This window comes from Hemitrygon akajei, chromosome 6 (genome assembly GCF_048418815.1).
Source record: "Hemitrygon akajei chromosome 6, sHemAka1.3, whole genome shotgun sequence".
Taxonomy (NCBI): Eukaryota; Metazoa; Chordata; class Chondrichthyes; order Myliobatiformes; family Dasyatidae; genus Hemitrygon; species Hemitrygon akajei.
Genome location: NC_133129.1, coordinates 7,346,763 through 7,373,640, shown reverse-complemented (window position 1 = coordinate 7,373,640; position 26,878 = coordinate 7,346,763). Strand labels below are relative to the sequence as shown.

At 55.1% G+C, this 26,878-nt stretch overlaps 2 protein-coding genes across 4 annotated transcripts in view; both read left to right on the top strand.

Moving 5' to 3' along the window:
• The window catches only part of LOC140728837 (receptor-type tyrosine-protein phosphatase kappa-like), a 740,427-nt gene extending 727,733 nt beyond the window's left edge, over nucleotides 1–12,694 (top strand). Inside the window, exon 18 of the mRNA XM_073047833.1 lies at nucleotides 9,061–12,694. The gene's annotated coding sequence lies outside the window, so the exon portion shown is untranslated. The remainder of the gene's footprint in view (nucleotides 1–9,060) is intronic.
• A 6,564-nt stretch (nucleotides 12,695–19,258) lies between these two features.
• Nucleotides 19,259–26,878, top strand: part of nadk2 (NAD kinase 2, mitochondrial) — a 45,813-nt gene continuing 38,193 nt past the window's right edge. Inside the window, exon 1 of one of the 3 annotated variants that reach the window (XM_073047815.1) lies at nucleotides 19,259–19,477. In XM_073047815.1, coding sequence (XP_072903916.1) covers nucleotides 19,295–19,477 — 183 coding nt within the window. In that variant the 5' untranslated portion in view covers nucleotides 19,259–19,294. Of the gene's footprint in view, nucleotides 19,478–22,319; nucleotides 22,479–26,878 lie in introns of those variants that run through there. The other 2 variants (XM_073047818.1, XM_073047816.1) reach the window with 2 other exon arrangements.

Genomic DNA, 26,878 nt, shown 5'->3' with positions numbered 1-26,878 from the left:
CTGAGCACTCACGCACCGACACCCCCCACCGAGCACTCACGCACCGACACCCCCACCGAGCATCGACACCCCCCACCCAGCACTCACGCACCGACACCCCCCACCGAGCACTCACGCACCGACACCCCCCACCGAGCACTCACGCACCGACACCCCCACCGAGCACTCACGCACCGACACCCCCCACCCAGCACTCACGCACCGACACCCCCCACCGAGCACTCACGCACCGACACCCCCACCGAGCATCGACACCCCCCACCGAGCACTCACGCACCGACACCCCCCACCCAGCACTCACGCACCGACACCCCCCACCGAGCACTCACGCACCGACACCCCCCACCCAGCACTCACGCACCGACAACCCCACCGAGCACTCACGCACCGACACCCCCCACCCAGCACTCACGCACCGACACCCCCCACCCAGCACTCACACACCGACACCCCCCACCGAGCAATCACGCACCGACACCCCCACCGAGCACTCACGCACCAACACCCCCACCCAGCACTCACACATCGACACCCCCACCCAGCACTCACACACCGACACCCCCCACCCAGCACTCACGCACCGACAACCCCACCCAGCACTCACGCACCGACACCCCCCACCGAGCATCGACACCCCCACCCAGCACTCACACACCGACACCCCCCACCCAGCACTCACACACCGACACCCCCACCCAGCACTCACACACCGACACCCCCACCCAGCACTCACACACTGACACCCCCCACCCAGCACTCACACACCGACACCCCCCACCCAGCACTCACGCACCGACACCCCCCACCGAGCACTCACGCACCGACACCCCCACCGAGCATCGACACCCCCCACCGAGCACTCACGCACCGACACCCCCCACCCAGCACTCACGCACCGACACCCCCCACCGAGCACTCACGCACCGACACCCCCCACCCAGCACTCACGCACCGACACCCCCCACCGAGCACTCACGCACCGACACCCCCCACCCAGCACTCACACACCGACACCCCCCACCCAGCACTCACCCACCGACACCCCCACCCAGAACTCACACACCGACACCCCCCCACCGAGCACTCACGCACCGACACCCCCCACCCAGCACTCACACACCGACACCCCCCACCCAGCACTCACACACCGACACCCCCCACCGAGCACTCACACACCGACACCCCCACCCAGCACTCACACACCGACACCCCCCACCGAGCACTCACGCACCGACACCCCCCACCGAGCACTCACGCACCGACACCCCCCACCCAGCACTCACACACCGACACCCCCCACCCAGCACTCACCCACCGACACCCCCACCCAGCACTCACACACCGACACCCCCACCCAGCACTCACGCACCGACACCCCCCACCCAGCACTCACACACCGACACCCCCCACCCAGCACTCACACACCGACACCCCCCACCGAGCAATCACGCACCGACACCCCCACCGAGCACTCACGCACCGACACCCCCACCCAGCACTCACACATCGACACCCCCACCCAGCACTCACACACCGACACCCCCACCCAGCACTCACGCACCGACAACCCCACCCAGCACTCACGCACCGACACCCCCCACCGAGCATCGACACCCCCACCCAGCACTCACACACCGACACCCCCCCACCCAGCACTCACACACCGACACCCCCACCCAGCACTCACACACCGACACCCCCACCCAGCACTCACACACTGACACCCCCCACCCAGCACTCACACACCGACACCCCCCACCCAGCACTCACGCACCGACACCCCCCACCGAGCACTCACGCACCGACACCCCCACCGAGCATCGACACCCCCCACCGAGCACTCACGCACCGACACCCCCCACCCAGCACTCACGCACCGACACCCCCCACCGAGCACTCACGCACCGACACCCCCACCGAGCATCGACACCCCCCACCGAGCACTCACGCACCGACACCCCCCCACCCAGCACTCACGCACCGACACCCCCCCACCGAGCACTCACGCACCGACACCCCCCACCCAGCACTCACACACCGACACCCCCCACCGAGCACTCACGCACCGACACCCCCCACCGAGCACTCACACACCGACACCCCCACCCAGCACTCACGCACCGACACCCCCCCACCAAGCACTCACCCACCGACACCCCCACCCACCACTCACACACCGACACCCCCACCGAGCATCGACACCCCCCACCCAGCACTCACACACCGACACCCCCCACCCAGCACTCACGCACCGACACCCCCCCACCGAGCACTCACGCACCGACACCCCCCACCCAGCACTCACCCACCGACACCCCCCACCCAGCACTCACACACCGACACCCCCACCCAGCACTCACACACCGACAACCCCCACCCAGCACTCACACACCGACAACCCCCACCCAGCACTCACACACCGACACCCCCACCCAGCACTCACACACCGACACCCCCACCCAGCACTCACGCACCGACACCCCCCACCCAGCACTCACACACCGACACCCCCACCGAGCATCGACACCCCCACCCAGCACTCACACACCGACACCCCCCACCCAGCACACACGCACCGACACCCCCACCGAGCACTCACACACCGACACCCCCACCCAGCACTCACACACCGACACCCCCCACCCAGCACTCACACACCGACACCCCCACCCAGCACTCACACACCGACACCCCCCACCCAGCACCGACACCCCCCACCCAGCACTCACACACCGACACCCCCACCCAGCACTCACGCACCGACACCCCCCACCCAGCACTCACACACCGACACCCCCCACCCAGCACTCACACACCGACACCCCCCACCGAGCAATCACGCACCGACACCCCCACCCAGCACTCACACACCGACACCCCCCACCGAGCAATCACGCACCGACACCCCCCACCCAGCACTCACACACCGACACCCCCACCCAGCACCGACACCCCCCACCCAGCACTCACACACCGACACCCCCCACCCAGCACCGACACCCCCCCACCCAGCACTCACACACCGACACCCCCCACCCAGCACCGACACCCCCCCACCCAGCACTCACACACCGACACCCCCACCCAGCATCGACACCCCCCACCCAGCACTCACACACCGACACCCCCCACCCAGCATCGACACCCCCCACCCAGCACTCACACACCGACACCCCCCACCCAGCACCGACACCCCCCACCCAGCACTCACACACCGACACCCCCACCCAGCACTCACACACCGACACCCCCCCACCCAGCACTCACACACCGACACCCCCCACCCAGCACTCACACACCGACACCCCCACCGAGCACTCACACACCGACACCCCCCACCCAGCACTCACACACCGACTCCCCCACCCAGCACTCACGCACCGACACCCCCACCCAGCACTCACGCACCGACACCCCCACCCAGCACTCACCCATCGACACCCCCCACCCAGCACTCACACACCGACACCCCCCACCCAGCACACACACACCGACACCCCCACCCAGCACTCACACACCGACACCCCCACCCAGCATCGACACCCCCCACCCAGCACTCACACACCGACACCCCCCACCCAGCACCGACACCCCCCACCCAGCACCGACACCCCCCACCCAGCACTCACACACCGACACCCCCACCCAGCACTCACCCATCGACACCCCCACCCAGCACTCACACACCGACACCCCCCACCCAGCACCGACACCCCCCACCCAGCACTCACACACCGACACCCCCACCCAGCACTCACACACCGACACCCCCCACCCAGCACCGACACCCCCCACCCAGCACTCACACACCGACACCCCCCACCCAGCACTCACACACCGACACCCCCACCCAGCACTCACCCATCGACACCCCCCACCCAGCACTCACACACCGACACCCCCACCCAGCACTCACACACCGACACCCCCACCCACCACTCACACACCGACACCCCCCACCCAGCACTCACACACCGACACCCCAGCACTCACACACCGACACCCCCACCCACCACTCACACACCGACACCCCCCACCCAGCACTCACACACCGACACCCCCCACCGAGCACTCACCCACCGACACCCCCACCGAGCACTCACCCACCGACACCCCCCACCCAGCACTCACACACCGACACCCCCACCCAGCACTCACCCACCGACACCCCCCACCCAGCACTCACGCACCGACACCCCCCACCCAGCACTCACACACCGACACCCCCACCCAGCACTCACCCATCGACACCCCCACCGAGCACTCACGCACCGACACCCCCCACCCAGCACTCACGCACCGACAACCCCACCCAGCACTCACACACCGACACCCCCACCGAGCACTCACACACCGACACCCCCCACCGAGCACTCACGCACCGACACCCCCCACCCAGCACTCACGCACCGACACCCCCACCGAGCACTCACGCACCGACACCCCCCACCCAGCACTCACGCACCGACAACCCCACCCAGCACTCACACACCGACACCCCCACCGAGCACTCACACACCGACACCCCCCACCGAGCACTCACCCACCGACACCCCCCACCCAGCACTCTCACACCGACACCCCCACCCACCACTCACACACCGACACCCCCACCGAGCATCGACACCCCCACCCAGCACTCACCCACCGACACCCCCCACCGAGCACTCACCCACCGACACCCCCCACCCAGCACTCACACACCGACACCCCCCACCCAGCACTCACGCACCGACACCCCCCCACCCAGCACTCACGCACCGACACCCCCCACCGAGCACTCACCCACCGACACCCCCCACCGAGCACTCACCCACCGACACCCCCCACCCAGCACTCACACACCGACACCCCCACCCACCACTCACACACCGACACCCCCCACCGAGCATCGACACCCCCACCCAGCACTCACCCACCGACACCCCCACCGAGCATCGACACCCCCACCCAGCACTCACGTACCGACACCCCCACCCAGCAGTCACACACCGACACCCCCACCCAGCACTCACGCACCGACACCCCCACCGAGCACTCACCCACCGTCACCCCCCACCCAGCACTCTCACACCGACACCCCCACCCAGCACTCTCACACCGACACCCCCACCCAGCACTCACACACCGACACCCCCCACCCAGCACTCTCACACCGACACCCCCCACCCAGCACTCACACACCGACACCCCCACCCAGCACTCACGTACCGACACCCCCACCCAGCACTCACGCACCGACACCCCCACCCAGCACTCACGCACCGACACCCCCACCGAGCACTCACCCACCGTCACCCCCCACCCAGCACTCTCACACCGACACCCCCACCCAGCACTCACACACCGACACCCCCCACCCAGCACTCTCACACCGACACCCCCCACCCAGCACTCACACACCGACACCCCCACCCAGCACTCACACACCGACACCCCCACCCAGCACTCTCACACCGACACCCCCACCCAGCACTCACACACCGACACCCCCCACCCAGCACTCTCACACCGACACCCCCCACCCAGCACTCACACACCGACACCCCCCACCGAGCACTCACACACCGACACCCCCACCGAGCACTCACACACCGACACCCCCACCCAGCACTCACACACCGACACCCCCCACCCAGCACTCACGCACCGACACCCCCCACCCAGCACTCACGCACCGACACCCCCACCCAGCACTCACACACCGACACCCCCACCCAGCACTCTCACACCGACACCCCCACCGAGCACTCACACACCGACACCCCCCACCCAGCACTCACACACCGACACCCCCCACCCAGCACTCACACACCGACACCCCCCACCCAGCACTCACGCACCGACACCCCCCACCCAGCACTCACACACCGACACCCCCCACCGAGCATCGACACCCACCGACACCCCCACCCAGCACTCACACACCGTCACCCCCACCCAGCACTCACACACCGACACCCCCCACCCAGCACTCACACACCGTCACCCCCCACCCAGCACTCACACCGACACCCCCCCACCCAGCACTCACACACCGACACCCCCACCCAGCACACACGCACCGACACCCCCACCCAGCACTCACACACCGACTCCCCCACCCAGCACTCACACACCGACACTCCCCACCCAGCACTCACACACCGACACCCCCCACCGAGCACTCACCCACCGACACCCCCACCCAGCACTCACACACCGACACCCCCACCCAGCACTCACACACCGACACCCCCCACCGAGCATCGACACCCCCACCCAGCACTCACGCACCGACACCCCCCACCCAGCACTCACGCACCGACACCCCCACCCAGCACTCACACACCGACACCCCCCACCCAGCACTCACACACCGACACCCCCACCGAGCATCGACACCCCCACCCAGCACTCACACACCGACACCCCCCACCCAGCACTCACGCACCGACACCCCCCCACCCAGCACTCACACACCGACACCCCCACCCAGCACTCACACACCGACACCCCCACCGAGCATCGACACCCCCACCCAGCACTCACACACCGACACCCCCCACCCAGCACTCACGCACCGACACCCCCCACCCAGCACTCACACACCGACACCCCCACCCAGCACTCACACACCGACACCCCCCACCGAGCATCGACACCCCCACCGAGCACTCACCCACCGACACCCCCACCGAGCACTCACCCACCGACACCCCCCCACCCAGCACTCACACACTGACACCCCCCACCCAGCACTCACACACCGACACCCCCACCCAGCACTCACACACCGACACCCCCCACCGAGCACTCACACACCGACACCCCCCCACCCAGCACTCACACACCGACACCCCCACCGAGCACTCACACACCGACACCCCCCACCCAGCACTCACACACCGACTCCCCCACCCAGCACTCACACACCGACACCCCCCACCCAGCACTCACACACCGACACCCCCCACCCAGCACTCACACCGACACCCCCCCACCCAGCACTCACACACCGACACCCCCCCACCCAGCACTCACACACCGACATCCCCCACCCAGCACTCACACACCGACACCCCCCACCCAGCACTCACACACCGACACCCCCCACCCAGCACTCACACACCGACACCCCCACCCAGCACTCACACACCGACTCCCCCCACCCAGCACTCACCCACCGACACCCCCACCCAGCACTCACACACCGACACCCCCACCCAGCACTCACACACCGACTCCCCCACCGAGCACTCACCCACCGACACCCCCCACCCAGCACTCACACACTGACACCCCCCACCCAGCACTCACACACCGACACCCCCCACCCAGCACTCACACACCGACACCCCCACCGAGCACTCACACACCGACACCCCCCCACCCAGCACTCACACACCGACACCCCCACCGAGCACTCACACACCGACACCCCCCACCCAGCACTCACACACCGACTCCCCCACCCAGCACTCACACACACCGACACCCCCCCACCCAGCACTCACACACCGACACCCCCCCACCCAGCACTCACACCGACACCCCCCCACCCAGCACTCACACACCGACACCCCCCACCCAGCACTCACACACCGACATCCCCCACCCAGCACTCACACACCGACACCCCCCACCCAGCACTCACACACCGACACCCCCCCACCCAGCACTCACACACCGACACCCCCACCCAGCACTCACACACCGACACCCCCACCCAGCACTCACACACCGACTCCCCCACCCAGCACTCACCCACCGACACCCCCACCCAGCACTCACACACCGACACCCCCACCCAGCACTCACACACCGACTCCCCCACCCAGCACTCACCCACCGACACCCCCACCCAGCACTCACACACCGACACCCCCACCCAGCACTCACACACCGACACCCCCCACCGAGCATCGACACCCCCACCGAGCACTCACACACCGACACCCCCACCGAGCATCGACACCCCCACCCAGCACTCACACACCGACACCCCCCACCCAGCACTCACACACCGACTCCCCCACCCAGCACTCACGCTTGCAGCAAAGCATCAATAATGATACAGACTTGCAGTGCCCAGAGAGCACTCGCTCAGCCGGACCTACCGCAGGCTCTCTCTCTCCCTAATCGGGGGGAAAGGGGTGCCCCCATTTTACAGCGAGAGGGGAGACGTTACAGGCAACTCACTAATTTATGATGTTAGAAGTCTGTTGCATCATTTTCCCAAGCTCTGCATCCAGGGGGCTCAGGTCTGGCAGCTATCCCACTGCTCCCGATATTCCATGTTTCAGTCAGGGGCACCGGCCTAGAATCAGCCCGTCTCCAGAGCCACGAAAACCCGGCTCCCTGAAGGCCCGCTCACCTTCCAGGCCGTGTCCCTTGATATCAAAAATGGCCGTCATGTGGCCCTGAGAGCGGGTCCCATTCCCGCAAAGATCTGAGAAAGAGTGTAACTCCGGGTCAGGGTCTTCAAAAGAACCTTGAAAAAGGAAAAGTAGAGATATCAAAGATAGAAACAGAGCTGTTTTCGAAGATGCAAGCAGAGGAGTCGCCATTTAGCGCCATCTTAACTTTGCTCCACCCTCCGATTCCTTTGTTTGTATGTTCTCTGTGTGACCACATGGGTTTCCTCCGGGTGCTCTGGTTCCCTCCCACAATCCAAAGAAAAATCGGATTAACCGGTTAACTGACCATTGAAATTGTTTTGTGATTATGCTAAGATTAAATGGGTGGGTTGCTGGGCAGGGAGGCTCGTTGGGCCGTTGGGGCCCGTTCCACAGTCTATCTGTAAATTACCAAATACACCAAGCTGGGGGGCAATGATGGGCAGATGGGACAGGCACAGGAGGGGAGGGGCAAGGGACAGACAGGCTGCATGTGATTAGCAGAACCGAACGGTGTGAGGGGCAGATGAATCAGTGGGGAAGGAAGATGGGCCAGACAACAGGAAAGAGAATGGGGCAGATGACCTGGGGATGGAGGCCCTGGGTGGACTGCTGGGATGGGATTGTGCTGCCATTGTGCTGTCTAACTGCTGCTCACCTCTTCTCCCTTCCCCACCCCCAGGAACAGTACAGCTTCTGTTACCGGATGGCACAGGTTTACCTGCAGATGGGTGGGTACACTGCCGGTGCAGACAATGGAGCAGCTGGGGCTCCCACCATCACAGACCAGGACAGCGAGGATCTGCTCTGAGCCGTGGCCTCCCCAAGCTTCCCCTTGACAGAGAGACCAGTGATGGTCAGTGTGAAGGTGCACCCCATCACTCCCCACCCCATCACTCAGTACACCCCCTCCCCGTCACACTCCACTTCGTCACTCCACACCCCGTCATTCAGTACATCCCTCCCCGTCACACTCCACTTAGTCACTCCACACCCTGTCACTCCACACCCTGTCACTCCCCACCCCGTCACTCAGTACACCCTCTCCCCATCACACTCCACTTAGTCACTCCACACCCCGTCATTCAGTACATCCCTCCCCATCACACCCCACCTCGTCACTCCCCACTCTGTCACTCCCCACCCTGTTACACTCCACCTCATCACTCCACACTCCATCACTCAGTACACCCCTCCCCATCATGGTCCACCCTGTCACCTGGGGTAGTCTATATTGTTGCCTTCTGCTTGGCCCCACCACCAATGGCCTGCTTCACCCATAAGACCGTAAGACATAGGAGCAGAATTAGGCCATTCAGCCCATTGAGTCTCCTTCGCCATTCCATCATGGCTGATCCCGGATCTCACTCAACCCATCTCACCATACTTGCCATATCATTTGATTTCCTGACCAATCAGGAAACTCAACTTCCTCCTTAGATATACCCATGGACTTGGCCTCCACCACTGTCTATGGCAAAGCATTCCACAGATTCACTACTCTCTGGCTAAAAAAAATTCTTCCTTATCTCTGTTCTAAAGGGTCATCCCTCAATTTTGCAGCTGTGCCTCTAGTTCTGGATACCCCCACCCAGGAAACATCCTCTCCACATCCACCCTATCTTGTCCCTTCAACATTTGGTAAGTTCAATGAGATCCCCACACATTTTTCTAAAGTCCAGTGAGTACAGGCCCAAAGCTGCCAAATGCTCTTCAAATGTTAACTCCTTCATTCCCAGAATCATCATCTGGACTCTCTCCAACGACAACACATCCTTTCTGAGATACGAGGACCAAAACTGTTGACAATACTGCAACTGTGGTCTGACCGTGTCTTATAAAGGCTCAGCATTATCTCCTTGATTTGGTATTTGATTTCCCCTTGCAATAAATGCCAACGTAGCATTTGCCTTCTTTACCACAGTTTCAACCCATAAATTAACCTTCTGAGAGTCTTGCACGATGACGCCTAAGTCCCTCTGCTCCATTTTCCAACACTGTATTCCATCTACCACTTTTTTATCCATTCTTCCAATTTGTCTAAGTCCTGCTGTAATTGCATTGTTCCCTCAGCACTACCTACCCCTCCACCTGTCTTCGTGTCATCCAAAATCTTTGCCAAAAAGCCATCAATTCCATTATCTAAATCATTGACAAACAATGTGAACAGTTGTGGTCCCAATACTGACCCCCTGAGGAACACCACTAGTTACTGGCAGCAAACCAGAAAAGGCCCCTTTTATTCCCACTCACTGCCTCCTGCCTGTCAGCCATTCCTCTATCCATGCCAGTATCTTTCCTGTAATGCCATAGGATTTTATCCTGTTAAACAGCCACTTGTGTGGCACCTTATCAAATGCCTTCTGAAACTCCAAGTAAATGATATCCACTACCTCTCCTTTGTCCACTTGTTACTTCCTCGAAGAACTCCAACAGGTTTGTCAGGCAAGATTTCCCTTTACAGAAAGCATGCTGACTTTGACTTATTTTATCATTAGGCTCCAAGTACCTTAAAATCTCATCCTTAATAATAGACTCCAACACTTTCCCAACCACTGAGGTCAGGCTAACTGGACTGTAATTTCCTTTCTTTTGCCTTCCTCCCTTCTTAAAGAGTGGAGTGATTCTTGAAAGATCATGACCAATGCATCCACCAGCTCTTCAGAAACCTCTCTCAGGACTTTGGGATGTCGTCTATCTAGTCCAGGTGACTTATTCACCTTAAGACCTTTGAGCTTGTCTCGCATTTTTTCCATTGTAATAGCAATGTAATGCTCCACTGTAATGCTGGTATTTATATCAGAGTTTAGCTTCTCTTTCTCAAATTTCAGGGTGGATTTGATCATATTATGATCATTTCCCCTGAAGGGTTCCTGTACCTTAAGCTCTCTAGTTAATTGTGGTTCGTTGCACAACACCCAATTCGGAATAGCTGATCCCCTAGTGGGCTCGACCACGAGCTGCTCTAAAAAGCCATTCGTAGGGACTCTAGGAATCCAGCACCAATCTCTCTGCATATTGAAATTCCCCACGACTATTGAAACATTGCCCTTTCAGCATGCATTTTCTGTCTCACGTTGTAGACCACATCCTGTTTGGGGATCTCTGCCATCAGGGTCTTCTTACCTTTGCACTTCCTTAACTCTATTCACAATGGCTCCACCTTCCAACCCCATGTCACCTCTTTTTTAATGATTTGATTTCATTTTTTACCAACAAAACCACGCCACTCTCTCTGCCTACCTGCCTGTCCTTTTGACACAATGTGTATCTTTGGACATTAAGCTTCCAGTTACAATCTTCTTTCAGCTGTGATTCAGTGATGCCCATGACATCATACCTGCCAATCTGTAACTGTGCTGCAAGTTCATTTACCCTACTCCGTATACTGCCCGCATTCAAATATAACATCTTCAGTCCTGTATTCATCCTTTCTGATTTTGTCCGCCCTTTATAATGCAACTCATGCTGTTAACGTAGAAACATGGAAATTTACAGCACGTTACAGGCCCTTCAGCCCACAATGTTATGCCGACCATGTAACCTACTCTAGAAACCGCCCAGAATTTCCTTAATGCATAGCTCTTTATTTTTCTAAGCTCCATGTAATTATCTCTAATTAAGAGTCTTTAATTTTGCCCTATCCTCAGCCTCTCCAATGTGTAGGAATCTCATTACACACCACCTCTGTTTGTAAACCAACTACACCATCATCAGAACTATCACTCCAGTTCCCACCTCCTGCCAAATTAGTTTAAACCCTCCAAATAGCACCAGCAAACCCGTTGTAAGGATACCGGCCCCCTTGAGTTCAGGTGTAACCCACCCTTTTGTACAGGTCGTACCTTCCCCGGAAGAGATCACAATAATCCAGAAATCTGAACCCTTGCCCCCTGCACCAGTTCCTTAGACACGCATTCACTGCCAAATTTTCCTGTTCTTACCCTGACTGGTGCATTTGCTTTGTTCTACACATCCTCCCAGTAACTGGTTCTCCCCTCATCACCGATTGACCAGAACCAGAACCACGAACCGATTCCCCCCGCACACAGACATCCCGGCAACTGGAAACTCCTTGTGTCTCCCTTTCTCATGATCGAGAGACCAGAACCATGAACCAATTCCCCCTGCACACAGCCTACCCTGATGACTGTTCCTGCCACAAAATGTTTTTATTCCAGGTTTTCACCATCAATGTTCTTCAATGTTCAATCTTTCAAACTAATGACCTGTGACTTTGCAATTACTATTTAAATCTGTTTAATTACATTTAAGTGTATAACAAAATAAAATTACAGATTAATGCCTCTACATAATTAAGTCTCTCAGTAACTATCATCAACAATTCACTTGTTGTACCCACTGGACCATTGTTACACCACCATCAAGAGTGCTTACTGTGCTATCCCAATTCCACATTTTGAAAGTCTGATCACCTGGCTGTACTTTCCTCCATCTATGGTGATGAAGTCCTTTCAGAGGTTGGTCATGGCTAGAATCAACTCCTGCTCAGCAAGGACTGCAATTTGCCTATCACCACAATAGTTCTACAGTGGCTGCAATCTCATTGGCTCTTCACGTGGCCTTGGATCACCTGGACAAAACAAATCCCGATGTCAGGATGCTGTTTATTGACCACAGCTCAGTGTTTCACACTATCGTTGCTACAATCCTGGTCAAAAAGCACCAGAGGGATCCTGGGGTCCGAGTCCATAGGACACGCAAAGCAGCTGCGCAGGTTGACTGTGTGGTTAAGAAGGCGTACGGTGTATTGGCCTTCATCAATCGTGGAATTGAATTTAGGAGCCAAGAGGTAATGTTGCAGTTATATAGGGTCAGACCCCACTTGGAGTACTGTGCTCAGTTCTGGTCGCCTCACTACAGGAAGGCATAGAAAGGGTGCAGAGGAGGTTTACAAGCATGTTGCTTGGATTGGGGAGCATGTCTTATGAAAATAGGTTGAATGAACTCGGCCTTTTCTCCTTGGAGCGATGGAGGATGAGAAGTGACCTGATAGAGGTGTATAAGATGATGAGAGGCATTGATTGTGTGGATAGTCAAAGGCTTTTTCCCAGGGATGAAATGGCTAACACAAGAGGACACAGGTTTAAGGTGCTGGGGAGTGGGTGCAGAGGAGATGTCAGGGGTAAGTTTTTTTTACTCAGAGAGTGATGAATGCGTGGAATGGGCTGCCGGCAACGATGGTAGAGGCGGATACGATAGGGTCTTTTAAGAACCTTTTGGATAGGTACATGGAGCTTGGAAAAATATAACCATATAACAATTACAGCACGGAAACTGGTCATCTCGGCCCTTCTAGTCCGTGCCAACGCTTACTCTCACCTAGTCCCACTAACCCACACTTAGCCCATAACCCTCCATTCCTTTCCTGTCCATATACCTATCCAATTTTACTTTAATTGACAATACCAAACCTGCTTCTACCACTTCTACTGGAAGCTCATTCCACACAGCTACCACTCTCTGAGTAAAGAAATTCCCCCTCATGTTACCCTTATACTTTTGCCCCCTAACTCTCAAATCGTCCACTTGTTTGAATCTCCCCTACTCTCAATGGAAAAAGCCTATCCACATCAACTCGATCTATCCCCCTCATAATTTTAAATACCTCTATCAAGTCCCCCCTCAACCTTCTACACTCCAAAGAATGAAGACCTAACTTGTTCAACCTTTCCCTGTAACTTAGGTGCTGAAACCCAGGTAACATTCTAGTAAATTTTCTCTGTACTCTCTCTATTTTGTTGACATCTTTCCTATAATTCGGTGACCAGAACTGTACACAATACTCCAAATTCGGCCTTACCAATGCCTTGTAGAATTTTAACATTACATCCCAACTCCTATACTCAATGCTCTGATTTATAAAGGCCAACATACCAATAGCTTTCTTCACCACCCTATCCACATGAGATTCCACCTTCAGGGAACTATGCACCATTATTCCTAGATTACTCTGTTCTACTGCATTCTTCAATGTCCTACCATTTACCATGTATATCCTGTTTGGATTATTCCTACCAAAATGTAGCACCTCACACTTATCAGCATTAAACTCCATCTGCCATCGTTCAGCCCACTCTTCTAATTGGCCTAAATCTCTCTGCAAACTTTGAAAACCTACTTCATTATCCACAACGCCACCTACCTTAGTATCATCTGCATACTTACTAATCCGATTTACCACCCCATCATCCAGATCATTAATGTATATAACAAACAACCTTGGACCCAGTACAGACCCCTGAGGCACACATGGGATAACAGAGGGCTATGGGGTTTTTTGTGTGTCTGTGCCATACTCTGCCAGAGCCTCAGCGACCACTTTTTTTTTCAAGTGGTTGTCTTGGAGGAAAGATTCTGCGAGTGGTCCCCCACATCCTTCTCACAGCACAGTTTTTTTTATGAGGCCGAGTTGCGAGCTCGACCCTCAACCCCAGCAAGGATGGAAAGCGTGTCTGGGAGCGTTCCGACTGGATTCGAACTCGAGAACCTTCGCTCCGGCATCCGGCACTGCGCCACCAGCCGGCCCTAGTAATTTCTGAGGTAGAGACTTGTTCAGCACAACTTTGAGGGCTGAAGAGCCTGTATTGTGCTGTAGGTTTTCTATGGACTCTTGTATTCCTAAATGGAAGACCACAATCTGTGCGGATTGGAAATAACCTCTCCACCTTACTGACAGTCAACACTGGTGCACCTCAGGGGTGGGTGCTTAGCTCACTGCTCTCCTCTCTATATACCCATGACTGTGTGGCTAAGCACAGCTTAAATGCCATCTATAAATCTGCTGATTGTGGTCTTCCGTTTAGGAATACGAGGGTCCAGTTGCAGAGGGAGGTACAGAGACCCAAGTTCTGGAGCTTTTTGACCAGAATTGTAGGAACAATGGTGTTAAACGCTGCGCTGTGGTGATGCAGCAACAATCTTGCACTCAATGTCTGTAAGACATTGTTTTACTGTCTGATTGTTGTTCTTCTCTTTGGATGGCAAACTTGCCATTTCTTTAGCATTTGTTTCTTAAGAGACCAAGTTGCCAGCTCAATGCCAGCACAGATGGAAAGTGTGCAAGGAGATGGCCGGTTTCGAACCTGGGACCACTCGCCTTGAATTCCGGTACAAATGTCATCCACCACTGGCTGGCAAAAGAATTGATCATGGACTTCAGAAAGGGAAGACACACCAGTCCTCATAGAGGGATCAGAAATGAGCAATTTCAAGCTCCTGGGTGTTAAAATCTCTGAGGATCTAACCTGGGCTCAACATTTAGTAGCTGTATTGATATTTTCATTAGAAGTTTTTGGAGATTTGGTATAACTATATATAACATATATAACAATCACAGCACGGAAACAGGCCATCTCGGCCCTCCTAGTCCGTGCTGAACTCTTAATCTCACCTAGTCCCACCTACCCGTACTCAGCCCATAACCCTCCACTCCTTTCCTGTCCATATACCTATCCAATTTTACCTTAAATGACACAACTGAACTGGCCTCTACTACTTCTACAGGAAGCTCATTCCACACAGCTATCACTCTCTGAGTAAAGAAATACCCCCTCGTGTTTCCCTTAAACTTTTGCCCCCTAACTCTCAAATCATGTCCTCTCATTTGAATCTCCCCTACTCTCAATGCAAACAGCCTATTCACGTCAACTCTATCTATCCCTCTCAAAATTTTAAATACCTCGGTCAAATCCCCCCTCAACCTTCTACGCTCCAATGAATAGAGACCTAACTTGTTCAACCTTTCTCTGTAACTTAAGTGCTGAAACCCAGGTAACATCCTAGTAAATCGTCTCTGCACTCTCTCTAATTTATTGATATCTTTCCTATAATTCGGTGACCAGAACTGTACACAATATTCCAAATTTGGCCTTACCAATGCCTTGTACAATTTTAACATTACATCCCAACTTCTGTACTCAATGCTCTGATTTATAAAGGCCAGCATTCCAAAAGCCTTCTTCACCACCCTATCTACATGAGACTCCACCTTCAGGGAACTATGCACTGTTATTCCTAGATCTCTCTGTTCCACTGCATTCCTCAATGCCCTACCATTTACCCTGTATGTTCTATTTGGATTATTCCTGCCAAAATGTAGAACCTCACACTTCTCAGCATTAAACTCGATCTGCCAACATTCAGCAATTCTTCTAAATCTCCCTGCAAGCTTTGAAAACCCACCTCATTATCCACAACACCTCCTACCTTAGTATCATCGGCATACTTACTAATCCAATTTACCTCCCCATCATCCAGATCATTTATGTATATTAAAAACAACATTGGGCCCAAAACAGATCCCTGAGGCACCCCGCTAGTAACCGGCCTCCATCCCGATAAACAATTATCCACCACTACTCTCTGGCATCTCCCATCCAGCCACTGTTGAATCCATTTTATTAGACCAGCATTAATACCTAACGACTGAACCTTCTTAACTAACCTTCCATGTGGAACTTTGTCAAAGGCCTTGCTAAAGTCCATATAGACTACATCCACTGCCTTACTCTCGTCAACATTCCTCGTAACTTCTTCAAAAAATTCAATAAGGTTTGTCAAACATGACCTTCCACGCACAAATCCATGCTGGCTACTCCTAATCAGATCCTGTCTATCCAGATAATTATAAATACTATCTCTAAGAATACTTTCCATTAATTTACCCACCACTGATGTCAAACTGACAGGTCTATAATTGCTAGGCTTACTTCTAGAACCCTTTTTAAACAATGGAACCACATGAGCAATACGCCAATCCTCTGGCACAATCCCCGTTTCTAATGACATCTGAAAGATCTCCGTCAGAGCTCCTGCTATCTCTACACAAACTTCCCTCAAGGTCCTGGGGAATATCCTGTCAGGACCCGGAGATTTATCCACTTTTAAATTTCTTAAAAGCGCCAGTACTTCCACCTCTTTAATTGTCATAGGTTCCATAACTTCCTTACCTGTTTCCCACACCTTACACAATTCAATATCCTTCTCCTTAGTGAATACCGAAGAGAAGAAATCATTCAAAATCTCTCCCATCTCCCTCGGCTCCACACATAGCTGACCACCCTGATTCTCTAAGGGACCAATTTTATCCCTCACTATCCTCTTGCTTTTAATATAACTGTAGAAACCTTTCGGATTTACTTCCACCTTATTTGCCAAACCAAACTCGTATCTTCTTTTAGCTTTTCTAATCTCTTTCTTAAGATTCCTTTTACATTCTTTATATTCCTCGAGCAATTCCTTTACTCCATGCTGCCTATATCTATTGTAGACATCCCTCTTTTTTTGAACCAAGTTTCTAATATCCCGTGAAAACCATGGCGCTTTCAAACCTTTAATCTTTCCTTTCAACCTAACAGGAACATAAAGATTCTGTACCCTCATAATTTCACCCTTAAATGACCTCCATTTCTCTATTACATCCTTCCCATAAAACAACTTGACCCAATCCACTCTCTCTAAATCCCTTCATATCTCCTCAAAGTTAGCCTTTCTCCAATCAAAAATCTCAACTCTAGGTCCAGTCCTGTCCTTCTCCATAATTATATTGAAGCTAATGCTATTGTGATCACTGGACCCGAAGTGCTCCCCAACACATACATCTGTCAGCTGACCTATCGCATTCCCTAACAGGAGATCCAACACTGCCCCATCTCTAGTCGGTACTTCTATGTATTGTTGCAAAAAACTATCCTGCACACATTTCACAAACTCTAAACCATCCAGCCCTTTTACAGAATGAACTTCCCAATCTATGTGTGGAAAATTAAAATCTCCCACAATCACCACCTTGTGTTTACTACAAATATCTGCTATCTCCTTACACATTTGCTCTTCCAACTCATGCTCCCCATTAGGTGGCCTATAATACACTCCTATCAGTGTTACTACACCTTTCCCATTCCTCAATTCCACCCAAATAGCCTCCCTAGAGGAGCTCTCTAATCTATCCTTCCAAAGCACCGCCATAAGATTTTCTCGGACAAGCAGTGCAACACTTCCTACTCTATCACACCTGAAGCAACTAAATCCAGGAATATTTAGTTGCCAATCACACCCATCCTGCAACCATGTTTCACTAATAGCTACAACATCATAATTCCAGGTATCAATCCACGCTTTAAGTTCATCCACCTTTCTTACAATGCTCCTAGCATTAAAATAGATACATTTAAGATACTCTCCACCTCCTCCTCTCTTTTCATCCCTAACAATGCATTCAAATTTATTATCCTTTTCTTTCTTCTCCCCTACATATGTCACATAAAACACTCAAAAGTTTCTTCAGATGTACCGTGGAGAGCATTCCAACTGGGCTGCATCACCGCCTGTTATGGCATGAGGGAGTTAACTGTACAGGATTGGAGTAAGCCACAGAGAGTTGTAAACTTAGTCAGCTCCGTCATGGGCACTAGCCTCCGTAGTATCCAAACATCTCTAAGGAGCGGTACCTCAGAAAGACAGCATTAAGGACCCCATCGCCCATGACATGTCCTCTACTCATTGCTACCGTCAGGAAGGAGGTACAGGAACGCTGAAGGCGCACACTCAGCGACTCAAGAACAGCTTCTTCTCTGCCATCCGATTTTTGAATGGACACTACCTCACTACATTTTTATTTCTATTTTTGCACTACTTATTTAATTTAACACACATATTAGAAATCCTTGGTTTTATTTCTTTTCTATTATTATTATTATTATTATTATTATATATATATATATATTGCATTAGACTGCTGCGCAAAGTTAATAAATCTCACGACGTATGCCGGTGACGTTAAATCTGATTCCGACTGGTTCTGATCAGTGCGTCGCCCCTTGAAAGACTACAGATCCCGACGTGCAATGGGAAGTAGACGCCACTGCGCATGCGCACCGGGCCTGGTTTGGCCCATGGCGTTGGCTGTGCTCCGTGGGGGCCGGGCGGCTGCGCTGCTGGCCAGAGGGAGGGCCCGGAGCTCAGGCCCCGGCCCTGGACCCTTCCAGCCCCAACGCGTGGCCGTGGTAGCCAAAACCACCCGCTTCGAATTCGAGCAGCAGCGGGGCGCAGAGCGAGAGGCGGCGCTGCGGCAGCGGGTGAGGCCCGAGGCGGGGACGCAGAGGGAGGGTGGTGGTCAGACCCGGTCCCGGGGTCAGGGTCAGGGGCGAGAGGGAGGGTGGTGGTCAGACCCGGTCCCGGGGTCAGGGGTGAGAGGGAGGGTGGTGGTCAGACCCGGTCCCGGGGTCAGGGTCAGGGGCGAGAGGGAGGGTGGTGGTCAGACCCGGTCCCGGGGTCAGGGTCAGGGGCGAGGGGGAGGGTGGTGGTCAGACCCGGTCCCGGGGTCAGGGGCGAGAGGGAGGGTGGTGGTCAGACCCGGTCCCGGGGTCAGGGGTGAGAGGGAGGGTGGTGGTCAGACCCGGTCCCGGGGTCGGGGTCAGGGGTGAGAGGGAGGGTGGTGGTCAGACCCGGTCCCGGGGTCAGGGGCGAGAGGGAGGGTGGTGGTCAGACCCGGTCCCGGGGTCAGGGGTGAGAGGGAGGGTGGTGGTCAGACCCGGTCCCGGGGTCGGGGTCAGGGGTGAGAGGGAGGGTGGTGGTCAGACCCAGTCCCGGGGTCGGGGTCAGGGGTGAGAGGGAGGGTGGTGGTCAGACCCGGTCCCGGGGTCGGGGGGCGAGAGGGAGGGTGGTGGTCAGACCCGGTCCCGGGGTCGGGGGCGAGAGGGAGGGTGGTGGTCAGACCCGGTCCCGGGGTCGGGGTGAGAGGGAGGGTGGTGGTCAGACCCGGTCCCGGGGTCAGGGGTGAGAGGGAGGGTGGTGGTCAGACCCGGTCCCGGGGTCAGGGGTGAGAGGGAGGGTGGTGGTCAGACCCGGTCCCGGGGTCGGGGTGAGAGGGAGGGTGGTGGTCAGACCCGGTCCCGGGGTCAGGGGTGAGAGGGAGGGTGGTGGTCAGACCCGGTCCCGGGGTCGGGGGCGAGAGGGAGGGTGGTGGTCAGACCCGGTCCCGGTGTCAGGGGCGAGAGGGAGGGTGGTGGTCAGACCCGGTCCCGGGGTCAGGGGCGAGAGGGAGGGTGGTGGTCAGACCCGGTCCCGGGGTCAGGGGCGAGAGGGAGGGTGGTGGTCAGACCCGGTCCCGGGGTCAGGGTCAGGGGCGAGAGGGAGGGTGGTGGTCAGACCCGGTCCCGGGGTCAGGGTCAGGGGCGAGAGGGAGGGTGGTGGTCAGTCCTCGACCTGGTCCCGGTCCTGGGATCGGGGTCGGGGTCAGGGGCGAGAGGGAGGGTGGTAGTCAGACCTCGACCTTGTCCCGGTCCCGGGGTCAGGGTCAGGGGCGAGAGGGAGGGTGGTGGTCAGACCCGGTCCCGGGGTCGGGGTCAGGGTCAGGGGCGAGAGGGAGGGTGGTGGTCAGACCTGGTCCCGGGGTCGGGGTCAGGGGCGAGAGGGAGGGTGGTGGTCAGTCCTCGACCTGGTCCCGGTCCTGGGGTCAGGGGCAAGAGGGAGGGTGGTGGTCAGACCTGGTCCCGGGGTCGGGGTCAGGGGCGAGAGGGAGGGTGGTGGTCAGTCCCGGTCCCGGGGTCGGGGTCAGGGTCGAGAGGGAGGGTGGTGGTCAGACCTTGTCCCGGGGTTGGGGTCAGGGGCGAGAGGGAGGGTGGTGGTCAGTCCTCGACCTGGTCCCGGGGTAGGGGTCAGGGGCGAGAGGGAGGGTGGTGGTCAGACCTGGTCCAGGTCCCGGGGTCGGGGTCAGGGGCGAGAGGGAGGGTGGTGGTCAGTCCCGGTGTCGGGGTCAGGGTCAGGGTCGAGAGGGAGGGTGGTGGTCAGACCTTGTCCCGGGGTCGGGGTCAGGGGCGAGAGGGAGGGTGGTGGTCAGTCCTCGACCTGGTCCCGGGGTAGGGGTCAGGGGCGAGAGGGAGGGTGGTGGTCAGACCTGGTCCAGGTCCCGGGGTCGGGGTCAGGGGCGAGAGGGAGGGTGGTGGTCAGACCTGGTCCCGGGGTCGGGGTCAGGGTCAGGGGCGAGAGGGAGGGTGGTGGTCAGACCTGGTCCCGGGGTCGGGGTCAGGGGCGAGAGGGAGGGTGGTGGTCAGACCTGGTCCCGGGGTCGGGGTCGGGTTCAGGGGCGAGAGGGAGGGTGGTGGTCAGTCCTCGACCTGGTCCCCGGGTCGGGGTCAGGGGCGAGAGGGATGGTGGTGGTCAGACCTGGTCCATGTCCCGGGGTCGGGGTCAGGGGCGAGAGGGAGGGTGGTGGTCAGACCTGGTCCCGGGGTCGGGGTCAGGGTCAGGGGCGAGAGGGAGGGTGGTGGTCAGACCTGGTCCCGGGGTCAGGGGCGAGAGGGAGGGTGATGGTCAGACCTGGTCTCAGGGTCAGGGGCGAGAGGGAGGGTGGTGGTCAGACCTGGTCCCGGGGTCGGGGTCAGGGTCAGGGGCGAGAGGGAGGGTGGTGGTCAGACCTGGTCCCGGGGTCAGGGTCAGGGGCGAGAGGGAGGGTGGTGGTCAGACCTGGGGTCGGGGTCAGGGGCGAGAGGGAGGGTGGTGGTCAGACCTGGGGTTGGGGTCAGGGTCAGGGGCGAGAGGGAGGGTGGTGGTCAGACCTGGTCCCAGGGTCAGGGTCAGGGGCGAGAGGGAGGGTGGTGGTCAGACCTGGTCCCGGGGTTGGGGTCAGGGTCAGGGGCGAGAGGGAGGGTGGTGGTCAGACCTGGTCCCGGGGTCAGGGTCAGGGGCGAGAGGGAGGGTGGTGGTCAGACCTGGTCCTGGGGTCGGGGTCAGGGGCGAGAGGGAGGGTGGTGGTCAGACCTGGTCCCGGGGTCAGGGTCAGGGGCGAGAGGGAGGGTGGTGGTCAGACCTGGTCCTGGGGTCGGGGTCAGGGGCGAGAGGGAGGGTGGTGGTCAGACCTGGTCCCGGGGTCAGGGTCAGGGGCGAGAGGGAGGGTGGTGGTCAGACCTGGTCCCGGGGTCGGGGTCAGGGGTCGCAGCCGCAGTGTTTATTGCGTTCTCTGCGTTGCCCACCCTTCCCGGTCAGTGGAGAGGCCGGGGACAGGAATGCGGAATGAAAGACGGTGATCCAGGCAAAGTGCGCCTGGTCTGCGTCCACCGAGTACGGGGGAGGTTGGAGGTGAATTTACTGCTTTGCGGCACGTACATAGAGAATTATTAATTATAGTGAGAAACAATTGTATTTATAATGTAATATATTTAGTTTTAATTTATTTATCTAAAGTATATTAAATATAGTTTACAAAGAGAGAAAAAATTGAGATATTGTACATGGGTTCATTGTTCATTCAGAAATCTGATGGCCTTTTCCTGAAATGTTGAGTGTGTGTCTCCCGGCTCTGTTTCTCCTCCTGGACGGAGCCTTAATTCCCCGACTATGTAAAGTGAAGAAGCTTCAACTGTTTCCCTTGGCAGAGAATTCCACAGATTCACCACCACTCTCTGGGAAAAACAGTTTCTGTTATAAATCTTCTCCCCTAAATCTTGAGGCAATGTCCCCTAGTTCTAGTCTCACCTACCAATGGAAACAACTTTCCTACTTTTATCTATCCCTTTTAAAATTTTGTATGTTGCTATAAGATCCCCTCTCATTCTTCTGAACTTCAGAGAGTATAGTCCCAGGCAACTCAATCTCTCCAGATAGGTTAACTACTTCATCCCTGGAATCAACCTGGTGAACCTCCTCTGCACTGCCTCCAAAGCCAGTATATCCTTCCTCAAGTATGGAGACCAGAACTGCTCACAGTACTCCAGGTGCGGCCTCACCAGCATCCTGTATAGTTGTAGCGTGACCTCCGTGCTCTTGAATTCAATCCCTCTAGCAATGAAAGCCAACATTCCATTTGCCTTCTGTTGGGCTTGAAATTCTGCCCTGTGTTCGTTTAGGAAGAGAGACAACCAACACCGGAATATTACAAAACTTGGGTTTATTGCAGAATTCGTAACTGGCACAGCGAATCCACGGAGTCGCTGGAGAAGGCGTGTTCCGACTTCCCCTTACAATCTGCTCTTATTTATATCCCTTTTCCCCCCAGCACAACCCCCCGCTACATATTAGGTAATATCGGGCACTTGTGTCCATCTTATTGGCCCGATGCCATACACTCACAAGTTACCTGTTTCTTTTGTTTACTGAATCGCGTGACACTAGTAGTTTCGGTGTAGCGGAATCCCCAGTTTCGCTTCCCCCCTCCCTCGCATTCCGGTCTCCTAATATTACGTGAGCCACTCCTGACCTGTAATGGCAGTCTCGAATTAACCCTAACATTAACCCTAACACTCCCTCCCTTGGCCTCCAAGAGGCCACATCCCTTACAAGCTTTTCCGCGGCTGCCGGGATCAGGCAGGGAGGTGAGCGTCCCCCGGCACTCTTTGGTGTGTCCTCCCTATTTGCTTATCCTGATTTGTCGGACCTAGGGTCACAAAATATGGGTAGGGGTTCCCTAAACATCCGCAATTTTTACAAGTAGCATGCAACATTTCAGAAAACTTATTCAAGAACAAATTCACAATCCCCCCCTTGCCATGGTCCATTTCAGTCCGTGTCCTCCCATAGCGCGTCCGCTTTCCGGGAGGGCCGTGTCCTCCCCTTCCACTGGGAACAAGGGTGCCTGGTACGCCGGTGGAGGTCCATTCTTTCCAGTCAAGGCTCGATCTATAGTCCGGATGACTAGGGTCCTAATACAGGGTATGCAACAACAACCACACGTGATAAAGATAGCAATTGAAATAGACAGTCCTAGAGCCGACTGTCCCAGAAACGCTCCCCACTTGCCAGAGGTCTTATTTAGCCAGTAGAAAATGATGCCAGTTATTGTCCCCCTCCCTTCTTACCTTTTAATGCCCTGTTGGAGACCACGGTGACAGGGTATGGACCATGCCACCGTTTTCCGTTCCAGGTGAGCTTCCCCGGGCCTCGGAGGAACACTTCCACTCCTACCTTGGTGGTGTCTGACCCCTGCGGCTGCTCACTGTTAGATTATTGAACTCGCACAGTTATCAATTTTACCATATTTCTAAAAACTCTCATATATTCTGTTACTCAACACACAAATGTCTGAGTTTTGGTAACTCGAAATTGAAGTGCTCCATGGCTCCCTAGTACACAGAGAGGATCAAATGTGGGACGGTCGCCTTTCAAAACCTGACCTTCGCGTGGGAGATTTCTCCTCTTAACAACCAGTCTAAGGTAGGCGCCGTCAGTATCCCTGTGTACTACGGTGTACCGCGACACTTTTCTCCTCACTCCTGAGACTTTTATGCCCATCGTGGGCGGCGGGTACCCTCACTCAGAAGACTTTTCCACGGGCGGAGGATCTTCCTAAAAACAGATAAGAGTTAGTACTTACCAGTCACGATTCTGCACCGGGAATGATCTCTCCCAGGGTAATTTGGGGTTGGTGAGGATCCGTCAGCAGACAAGATCTAACTCAGTGATTTAACTATCTAGTGGAAGTCTTCGATATAACAGGCACTTCCTGACCTTAGTTGAGCTTGCGGCCGCAAGTTGTCTGCTGTCGGACCCGCCAGCCTGTGTTGTCTCTCCCTCCCCACGTCGGGGTCACAAAATGTTGGGCTTGAAATTCTGCCCTGTGTTCGTTTAGGAAGAGAGACAACCAACACCGGAATATTACAAAACTTGGGTTTATTGCAGAATTCGTAACTGGCACAGCGAATCCACGGAGTCACTGGAGAAGGCGCGTTCCGACTTCCCCTTACAATCTGCTCTTATTTATATCCCTTTTCCCCCCAGCACAACCCCCCGCTACATATTAGGTAATATCGGGCACTTGTGTCCATCTTATTGGCCCGATGCCATACACTCACGAGTTACCTGTTTCTTTTGTTTACTGAATCGCGTGACACTAGTAGTTTCGGTGTAGCGGAGTCCCCAGTTTCGCTTCCCCCCTCCCTCGCATTCCGGTCTCCTAATATTACGTGAGCCACTCCTGACCTGTAATGGCAGTATCGAATTAACCCTAACACTTCTTAATAACCTGTTGTACCTGCAAGCCTCTTTTTGCGATTCATGAGCAAACACTCCCAAGTCCCTCTGCACAACAGCATGCTGCAATAATTTGCTCTTCTATTATTCCTTCTAAAGTGGATGATCTCTCATTTACCAAAGTTGTATCATCTACCAGACCTTGTCCCACTCACTTGACCTATCTATATCCCTCTGCAGACTCTCCACATCCTCTGTAATTTGCTTTTCCACTCAGTTTAGTGTCATCAACAAATTTTGCTACTCTACACTCAGTCCCCTCTTCTAAATCATCAATGTAAATGGTAAACACCCATTTATGCCAACTCTCTGCCTTCTATTGGTTAACCAATCCACTATCCATGCCAATACACTTCCTCTGACTCCATGCATCCATTCTTATTTATTTACGTCTCTTGTGCGGCACCTTATCGAATGCCTTCTGGAAATCCAAGTATGCAACATGCATCTGTTCCCCTCTATCCACTGCACTCATTATGTCTTTTTAAAACTCCAGTAAGTTTGTCAAACAGGATCTTCCCTTTCTGAATCCATGCTGCATCTGTCTAATGGAACCACTCTTTTCTAAATGTTTCGCTATTTCTTCCTTAATGACAGCTTCAAGCATTTTCCTGACTACAGATGTTAAGCTAACTGGCCTATAGTTGCCCATCTTTTGCCTACATCCTTTTTTAAAAACTGGCGTGACATTTGCTGTCTTCCCGTCCACTGGGACCTGCCCAGAGTCTAGAGAGTTTTGATAAATGATTACCAACATGTCTACTATAACCTCTGCCAATTCCCTCAGCACCCTGGGATGCATCCTTTCAGGACCAGGGGACTTATCTACCTTCAGGCCCTCTAGCTTGCTCATCACTATCTCTATAGTGACAGTGATTTTATCGAGGTCCTCACCTCCCATTTCGTCCATAACATCCTTCTTTAGCATATTAGACGTGTCCTCCACCATGAAGACCGACACAAAATAGTTCAATGCCTCAGCAATTTCCTTATCACCCAGTATCAATTTCCCCTTCTTGTCTTCAAAGAGACCTACGTTGACTTTAGCTACCCTCTTCCGCTTTATATATTTATAAAAGCTTTTGCTATCTGTTTTTATATTTTGTGCTAATTCACTTTCATACTCTATCTTCCCTTTCCTTATTTCTTGTTTAGTTGTTCTTTGTTGCTTTTTAAAGTTTCCCAATCCTCCAGTCTCCCACTACTCTTTGTGACTTTGTACACATGAGCTTTTAATTTGATACTATCTTTGATTTCCTTAGTTGTTCAAGGCTGGCTCTCCCCACACTTATTGTCCTTGCTTTTGACTGGAATATGTGGTACATTTGTTGAGCACTGTGAAAAATCTCTTTGAAAGTATTCCACTGTTCCTCAGCTGTCCTACCAAATAGCCTGTGCTCCCAATCCACATTAGCCAACTCCTCCCTCATCCCGTTGTAGTCTCCCTTGTTCAAGCATCATACACTAGTTTTAGATCTATTTCGTCCTCCACCTGAATGCAAAATTCAATCATA